This window comes from the organism of the source record quoted next, unplaced genomic scaffold, assembly GCF_019419815.1.
Source record: "Pyrus x bretschneideri cultivar Hongxiangsu unplaced genomic scaffold, Pyrus_bretschneideri_v1 Contig26, whole genome shotgun sequence".
Lineage (NCBI taxonomy): Eukaryota > Viridiplantae > Streptophyta > Magnoliopsida > Rosales > Rosaceae > Pyrus > Pyrus x bretschneideri.
This window is the reverse complement of record NW_025999568.1, coordinates 5,249,197-5,258,441: the sequence shown is the minus strand read 5'-3', so window position 1 is coordinate 5,258,441 and position 9,245 is coordinate 5,249,197. Positions and strand designations below refer to the sequence as shown.

Below are 9,245 nucleotides of genomic sequence, written 5' to 3'. Positions count from 1 at the left end.
CTATATCAACTCAAAGATAAATCTCATGCTTGTGTTAATGAAACAATCAAACATGCATAAAAACAAAAACTGAATGATTTCAAAAACTTTATAGTGCAATGTCAAAAATATAATTTAAATCACTTCAAGTCTTGAAACTTTAAAGTGTAATTAGCCTAAATTTAGTGGCAAAGAGACACTACTTATTATAGTGCTCAACAACTTCAAAAGCAGTGTCACAAAACTGATGGAATAAGACTGGCCTTGCTCAATATATATCCCATAAAATACATGTTTTTAGCACAAAAAATCATTAATTTAATTGTTTAGATGGATGGTAGAAGAAAGAAAATAAAGAAAAGGAAGAAAAGAAAAGAAATGCATGTGAGGAGGAAGTTACCATAGCAACTTTCGAAACAACACGAAACACCTCTTTAGCCCCAACATTTTACCTCTTGTTGCACTTTTACTACGATTAAAGGTTACTAATTATAATTAGCTCAAGGTAACAACTTACATCAGAGTACAATTCTAGGGCTTTGTAAGAAAGCAAAATTTGGATCGCCCGCCTACCTACCACTGAGTAAATTTACAAGTCCATATAGGCTTGCCGACCTTAATTTGATATTATAAATATTTGCAATAAAATTTAATTATGTCCAACTCATATGGAATGTGATATTTTGTATGGTTCTAGTTAGTGCTTATTTGCTGATGTTTGACCTTTTAGCTCACACGTTTATTCAATCTCAAGATTAAATATTATGAGTTTTTAATTGAGGTGTTATTGTTGAACTAAAATTATTACATCCGTATTGATTTTAAGAAATTTTAGAAGTTGGACATATTAATTATGTCATCAATCCATGTTATAATACGCAACACGTGTTTGAGTACACATAAAATTTCTCGAAATACTATGAAGTATGAACATCAAAATACATACACAGATACACACACACACACACACACACACACACACACACATATACATACATACATATATATAGCTGATATACGAATTACTTCATTCTTATTACATTAAAAAAATCAAAATTTTCTTTTGTTGAGAGTGTAAATCCCACATCTGAGAATTAAGGATGTGTTTGGTTGAGGTGTTTTGAAGTTCCTTTGCATTACCCAAAAAAAAAAAAAAAACACAAACAAACAAACAAACAATATGTGGAGAGACTTTGAAAATGACTTTGGTGCCATATATACGTTTGAAATCAATTTTAATTAAGGTGTCATTTTGAAATCCTTTTGCTTAGTGTCTTTGTAGTGCTCTAGATGTCGAGTAACTTTTTAGCGTTTACGTTGTTCATTGGTAGTTTTTATAATATAGTTCCTTGGGAGTTTAAGCCCCTCTATTTTTTATGGTATTAAAGCAAGTGAATGCATGTATCACAATTGTTCATGTGCTTGCATGTCACCCAATATATATTGTCGCATTTTAAGCTAACATAACATCATACGTGAAGACGGCGTGTTAAGATTACGACATGTGACTTAACAATATTTTACTTGACACTACCCATATATTTCGAATTCAAATAATTGCAACTAGTTTTTGTGTGTTTTTCTAGCATCACTCGTGCAGAGAAACCATGCATGTGGCTGTGTTTTATCTAGGCCAACTTCCTTTGTACATGTACTCTGAGAATACAATGTATATCATCATCTCATCATACGTTTGCATCATACATAAAGCCAGATGGTTCCAAATGCATTTGTGTGCATGGAAACTTTTCTCACACTTTTCATGGCGTTCATAAATTTTAAATTTCATTCTTTAATATAAACATGCATTTGGATTAATATAATCACACAGATGAGCTGGGAGAGCATATTGAGACTTTGGTCGAGCCAGATCCCATTTCAAAAACTAAATCATTGAGGAATAAAACAAGAAAATGACAAAAATGATAATATTTCTTTTATATCTAGTCCTTTTTAAAACCTCTTATTTTACACAAAGCTTATCGAAAAACATGAACTAAAACATTGAGATGATGTAGCTCCTTATGTAACTGCATTATTTAATTCTGCACAGACGCACAGACAGACATGAATACACACACACACACACACACATACACGAGTACCAACTACTATTTATTCAACTATTCGTTTTTGGTTACAAAATATCTTTTTATGGTAGTCATTTGATTTTGGTTACAACATTTCTTTCAAAATTGTCTGTACTATCTGATTGTAAATTTTGATGGAAAATTCAGTAGTGTTTGATCTGGTGAGTACACTACTAGTGTCCTTCACCATCTTAGCCTCAGCAGAACAATGCAGACAAAGATATATGTAATTAATAAAGACATTTCTTTCAATAATTGAAACAAAGTTCTCCTATTCCAATGGGAATACTGGTTGGTGTCAATGGCACCATATCAAGTGTGGATAGTGTTAGATACCCTCTCTTGTGCTTAGGTCTGTCTTTTTTCTTTGGACGAAATGAATCTCTTAAATAATTGACTTAGCACTATTGAGAATTTTAATAATAATAAACTATTCAAAATGTTCTCTCTTTAATTTTTTTTTTATTTTAAAGAAACAATATATTTAAGGGAATTGTTATTGGCACTCCAAAATTCTCATTCTACACTCCAAACTTTCTATATTTAGTAAGAAAAATACACTTGTGAGGAGTGTAGAATGAGATTTTTGGAGTGTCAATAACATTTCTCATATTTAATAGTTATATAAGGATTACGTACAATGCTTAAGCTGTACAACATAAAAAGCTGGGTAGTATTTCATTCTAATTGCAAGAGTCGTCAACACGAAGAGCAATTGCAAAAATATGTGCAAAACCTTTTCTCCAATAATGACCAGTCTCAACATCACCTTCATAATGAATCTGAATTGCAAAGTCGAAATGATCAACATAGAATCAATCGCAAACCAACATATAGAAGAAGTCCTGGTTGAGCCACCAAAGCACACCTGCTCAAGCCATCGATACAAATTTGACCGCATAACATCATAAACCGATAGATCGATACCAAAAAAAACACAGAGAGTGACACCGAATTTGGCCTCATCTAGGTCTCACATGGTGCATTCATCTTATTTAACTCAAAGTTTAGTTCCATGTTTTCATTTAAGTTCATGTTTGGTATTAATTAAATACATACATAATTTTAAGTCATATGGTTCATGTATGATCATTAATAAGGGTTACCAATTCATGGAGGGTGCCCGCACTATTTAAAGCCTTCCTCGTGTATGGAATGTATCATCCAGAAATCTGAGAATTATTTCTGAACTTGTTTAGGAAAAAGGGTCTTCTTTCTATCCCTAAACTCTTATCTCTTTGGTGGATTTCTATAGTGGTGAGTTGTTTATGTTCACTTGTAGTTTCTCTTTGATCTGCATTATATGTCAGAGAGACTACAAAACACATATCAACCTCAACCATACTTATGTGTAATAATACTAAAAACAAACTAAACAGTATTGATAGCTCGTTTGCTAATCCTTAATCAAAATGAGAGGAATTGAATTGAGGAAGAGTTGGAATAGGGAGGAGTTAGAATCAAATTCTTAGAATCGGAATAGGAATGATATTAATTCTATATAAGTTGTTACTAATTCAACTGCATCGGAATAAACCACAGCAAGTGGCCCAGTGATAAGGGTGCGAACTACGCTCCTCAATAAACAAAAAAAAATGTGGGAGGTCCCGGTTCGATCGATGCTCTGAGTTGGTGAGTTTGCTTGATTGTGGTCATGGCTTACAAAAAATTCCCCATAACCTTTTTATGGTTGGCAAATTATTTTATAATTCTTTTGGTAAATAAATTATTTTATAATTTTTTTGTTAATAAATTACTTTATAATTTTTTGTTAATAAATTATTTTATAGTCAAATTAAAAGAAAACATTTATTAATCTTCTATTAATCTCTACTAATTAATAAAACACTCATTGTCAACCAAAATCCTATGAAATTACTAGTTTAACCCTCTAATTAAAATAGAACATGAATAAGAAATATGGGGCAGAAATGTAATTTCACACAACTAAATTTTTTTTTTTTTTTAAAACCTCACTTACATGCAATCCTAACATATCTCTAATTAAAATAAAATATAAAAAAATTAAAAATTAAAAATAAATTAAAAAAAACTTCCCACTCCTACATTCTCTATCACTCTCTTCCTCTCTCCTTCTATTTCAAAAACAAAAATAAAAATTTTCTTATACACTTTGTGTGTGCCCATATGCTAGTATTCAATAATGGTAGCTCTGAGAGTTTTTGTGGAATGAAGGGCAGTGTTGGAATAATCAAAACCAAGTGAAGACATAATTGGTAAAAGAAATTCATTATGATTCTCCACATGTCCTTGGAATTCAATCCCTCCCTCATAAAGGAGTTGAATTCCTCCAAAATAAGGAGTTGAATTCCTAAATTCATGTGGACTTCACATATATTTTTATTTTACAAAATTCAGTAAACAAAGAAGTATTATGTGATCAGAATTCAATTTTGTAAATTAATTTTGATTACAAATACGTAAACGTGTTTTATGAAAAAATAAAAAAATTAAAAAAAACTCCCTACATATTTGCATAAATATGCAAAAACCCATTATTTAGTTTTGCATCACTCCATATCAATCTCATCCATCATCTTGTCCATATCAAGCTCATCCATCATCTTATCACGGGTCCCAAGTGAGAAAAGCGTTGATCAATGTGAAGTGACAATTAGAAACTAAATGGAGGACTAAATGTGAAGAGTGACATAAAATTACACATAATTTAACCATGTTATGTGATCATAAAGATGATGTAGTTCATTGATGTTCTAGCATTACTATCCAATGTTCATATATATACTTTTTGTGTTAGATCATCTTTCTCCCATTACTAAATTTAAAAGAAAATGTGTTATATATGTTTGTGATATTTTTCTTGATATTTATAAAATCATTAATTCCCGTTACAAAGGAAGAAGAAAATCATCCCTTCTACACTTTGGTTCAAGTCAACATAAACACATCTTAGCACATGATTAAAAGTCAATTAATATCATTAATTAGGGTCATGCATGCTCTTGTTCTCTAGCTCTCTCTTGACATTGTAGTCAACAGTTATGCCTTTCTATAGCTATAGGATCATTCTTCCAAGCTCTTTGCTTGAATTAGTCCAATCAGTTTTTAACTCATGAGAATTTTTTTAGTTTAGTAGCCTAGCCATCGTTTTACGGCTCTTGTGACAATATGCGTAGTGCATCTTACGATAAAGCAAAACAGGCGGCCAATAGCAGCTGTGTATTAGCTTTAGCTTGGAGGGGAGATTCATAATCTGATCAAATCTGCATCGATCTTATATATTTTTTATTCTTCGAACCATGCAAAAATGACAGACATGTATATATTCAACCATCTTTTATCTTGGTAAGTAATAGTTTAAGTGATAAATAGAAAATTAGAGTAAATAAATAAATAAAAAGCTGAAAGAGCTTTTTAAGCCATTCCCTGATACAAATTAATCAATGGTTCAATCATACCACTGTAATTGTAGAAAGTTTGGGATAAAAGGGTCTACTGCCCATGATGTAAAACATAGATTTCAAAATCAATCTCTCTCTCTCTCTCTCTCTCTCTCTCATATATATGTATATATAAATATACAAATGATACTCCTTTTTACAAGGTTGCTTTTTATGCTTTCTTTTTCTCCTGCTTACTTTATTTATAAGAGATAGAAGGGAAAGGTTGGAGAGCATAGTAGTTGATTAGTTTAAAGGGTTTTTAGTTCTAAAAAAATACAAACTTTAAAAAAAGCATTTCGTTGTGCATACAAATAATAAAGAAGTGAGTGACTTGAGAGAGAGGGAGGAGAGATTTTTATTTTCTTTCTGGGGTTTGTGTGAAAGAGAACAGAGGAAAAGACAGAAAGTGTAGACGTCAGAGGTTTGGCCGTAGGGTTGGCTTCCCCTTCGGTTGTGGTTTTTGTGAGTTTGTTGTTTTGGACCGTGGCTTCCGGATTACAGAGGTATCTCTCTTATCATCCACATCTCTCTCTCTCTCTCTCTCTCTCTCTCTCTCAGTTTTTATCTTTTGTGTTCATATATAATCGTGTGGCCATAGTTTGGATTTTCTTGGTGTTTTCAAGAAGATGGCTACTGAACTATATTGAAGGAAAGAAAAGTAGCTACCTACCTAGACATACAGGATCTGGTTTCGCTGCTCCTCTCTCTCTCTCTCTCTCTCAACCTTCAGAAAAACAAAAATTGTCTCTTGGGTCGGTGCCAAACAAATATATGTAAGAAACAATCAAGGTGTGAGTGTGTGCATAGTGGGTGTTATTTGTTTGAAAGACTACAACTTCAAACATCATTTTTGCATCTTAGGTTTTCTTCTCTCTCTCTCTCTCTCTCTCTCTCTCTCTCTCTCCTCCCTCTCCCTAGTTGTTTTCCTGGTTTTGTTGTCTTTTAATCAGATCCTGGACTCTCCTCACCATCAATCAGAGAAATCAAGATCCATATGTATTTACACACACACACACACACACACATGTATATAGGGGTACCTAGAGATGCCAGCTTTCTATTAATCCAAGAATTTTGATACCCAACAAAAAATGATGCTCTTCCAACAACAATACTCACAGCAGCTGGTGGATGAGAACATGTCCAATCTAACTTCAGCATCAGGTGAAGCTGCTAGCGTCTCATCTGGCAACAGAAATGAAATTGGCACCAACTTTTCTCAGCAGTTTTTTACCACACCACCGCAAGCTCAACCCGCTCTCAAAAAGAAGAGAAATTTACCAGGCAATCCAGGTATAATTAATTAATTAATCACAAATTATTATCAAAGCCTAATATTAATCACCTCTTAATCTCTATCTTTTCTTTAATTTCTGGATGTTTTGTTTGATTTTCTGGATCAGACCCAGATGCAGAAGTGATAGCCTTGTCCCCCAAGACACTCATGGCAACAAACAGGTTCATCTGTGAGATCTGCAACAAAGGGTTTCAGAGAGACCAGAATCTGCAGCTTCACAGAAGAGGGCACAACCTGCCATGGAAGCTCAAGCAAAGAACAAGCAAGGAGGTGAGGAAGAAGGTTTATGTGTGCCCAGAAGCCAGCTGTGTCCACCATGACCCTTCAAGGGCTCTTGGGGACCTGACTGGGATCAAGAAGCACTTTTGCAGAAAGCACGGTGAGAAGAAGTGGAAATGTGACAAGTGCTCGAAGAGGTATGCGGTTCAATCGGATTGGAAAGCTCATTCCAAAACCTGTGGCACTAGGGAGTACAGATGTGACTGTGGAACCCTATTCTCGAGGTAAACTGATTAATTACCCTCAAATTCCTCATCTTTCCAAGCATTTACATTCATGAGAAAGTGCAAGAACACTCTCTTAATTAGTAATTAATCCAAGCAATAGCTAATCAGACACATATCTTCATCTACGAATTAATGGGTCATTAGAAAAGATGATTTCTCAGAAATCCAGAATTCAAAATTGTAAATTTAATTCAAATAAGTTACTTGGGTACTAATCAAGTTACATTCTTTATTTGGTTCATTGAGTGAACCAAGATTGAAACATTTTAATGCACCTGGCCTGATGTGGACAGTCTTGTCCTATGTTTGGATATCTGAAAGAGAAAAAAATGAATCAAAACAGAAAGAAATGAGAGCAAAAGAGGGAGTGTGTGGGAAGGAAGTCAATACATTTCTCTCAGCAAAAAATGTATTTTTATGCAAAAGCACTTTTATAACATGGTTTTTTGCTTTTGTTTGCTTGTGTTTTGTCTGCTTTTGGGGATTTTCATCACAACAGGAGGGATAGTTTCATCACTCACAGAGCCTTCTGTGATGCTTTAGCAGAAGAGAGTGCAAGAGCCATCACCTCAGCAAACAACCCACATCATCTTCTCATCTCTCAGCAACAACAACAGATGAATCTTAACCAAGTGCAATTAGGGCACCAATTTAATCAAGACATTCATGGATTTTCACTGAAAAAAGAGCAGCAGAGTTTTACAACCCTAAGGCCAGATTTACCACCTTGGTTGGGCCCACCAAACTGCACCATTGACCTCTCCTCATCCTCCTCACTCTTCTCCCCAACCCACCACCAGGATTTATCCCTCGATGATTCCCACAATGGCACATCACAAAACCCTAACCCTAGCCCTAGCAGCTTGGGCCCCACACTCCCACCCTTCCACCCTGCACCTTCCCCTCACATGTCAGCCACTGCATTGCTACAGAAGGCAGCTCAGATGGGTGCAACCATGAGCAGCAAGCATAGTACTACTACAGCAGCAGCTGCAGCCTCTGCATCACCACAGCCCATGGTGAGGGTCCACCAGCACAGCCAGGGTCACATGTCTGAGTTCAGTGGTCACGTGTCTGCTTTTGCAGCAGCAGGGGCCAATGCTACTAATAGCACAACTGGTCCTGCAGTCTCAGGTGTTCATCATCACCATCAAAACCAACATCATCAAGCGTCTCTGCTCCATGATATGATGAACTCTCTGTCTTCCGGAACTGGGTTCGAAGGGGCTGCTTTTGAGCTGGAGGCTTTCGGCTCCCTCCCTAATATTTTGAACAATGCAAAAAAAGACTCGACCAATTCGACCCATTTCAACAGAAGTGGTAGCGACGACGGTGGTGCAAACGGTGAAGGTTTGACCCGAGATTTCTTGGGACTGAGAGCACTGTCTCACAGTGACATTCTGAACATTGCTGGTATTGGAAACTGTGTCAGAAGTGCTAATGCTGCTGCCGCTGTTGCTAATACTGCTTCCCGTGACCACCAAAAACCTTGGCAAGGTTAAGCTAGCTAGCTATTGGCTGAGCTAAGCTCTTACATACGGATCATGACCAGACATCTATTTTTGTTTTTTACTTAAATATAATTTTGGGTTGTTAATTATATAGTCAATTTTCTCTTTGTTAATTACTCTCTCAAGACTCAATCTTCTTCCCAAAGGGAATTAAAGGCCTCGTGATCAAACTTGACGAAATGCCAACATTTTGATGGCTCATGTGGCTTTCTTTACGAAGTACGTAACTATTGCTTTTGCTTCAGTTTTCTTTTTTTCTTTTTTTTTTTAATTGTAATTCATCATATTATGTGCTTCTACTTATGCTAGGGTTTAGGTTTTGTCAAAACAATAATATAATGTTTCATATTAAACTATCTTTTTTTGTATATAAGTGATAATCCACATTAAACTAAATTAAACTGCGGGAGTGACGATTTAATTCCGAGGCAGAAGGA

General features: G+C 35.0%; 1 protein-coding gene across 4 annotated transcripts; it reads left to right on the top strand.

The window, feature by feature from the left end:
* Nucleotides 1-5,794: 5,794 nt before the first annotated feature.
* Nucleotides 5,795-9,030, top strand: LOC103933121 (protein indeterminate-domain 7). 4 transcript variants are annotated; one of them, XM_009342772.3, is made up of 4 exons: nucleotides 5,795-5,997; nucleotides 6,619-6,787; nucleotides 6,898-7,294; nucleotides 7,797-9,030. In XM_009342772.3, the coding sequence occupies exons 2-4, from the start codon at nucleotides 6,634-6,636 to the stop codon at nucleotides 8,797-8,799; spliced, it is 1,554 nt and encodes a 517-aa protein (XP_009341047.1). In that variant the 5' UTR covers nucleotides 5,795-5,997; nucleotides 6,619-6,633; the 3' UTR covers nucleotides 8,800-9,030. The 4 variants fall into 4 exon arrangements, with proteins under 4 accessions (XP_009341047.1, XP_009341046.1, XP_048443172.1 ...); XM_009342771.3 differs by having other exon boundaries at nucleotides 6,616-6,787; XM_048587215.1 differs by lacking the exon at nucleotides 5,795-5,997 and adding an exon at nucleotides 6,004-6,267 and having other exon boundaries at nucleotides 6,616-6,787.
* The last annotated feature ends 215 nt before the right edge of the window (nucleotides 9,031-9,245 follow it).

Excerpts from the sequence above, each read along its gene's own strand:
- LOC103933121 (XM_009342770.3), top strand. The coding sequence starts at position 6,586 with ATGATGCTCTTCCAACAACAATACTCACAGCAGCTGGTGGATGAGAAC. Across the intron at positions 6,788-6,897 it reads AAATTTACCAGGCAATCCAG|ACCCAGATGCAGAAGTGATA; the intron begins GTATAATTAATT and ends TTTCTGGATCAG. Across the intron at positions 7,295-7,796 it reads TGTGGAACCCTATTCTCGAG|GAGGGATAGTTTCATCACTC; the intron begins GTAAACTGATTA and ends TCATCACAACAG.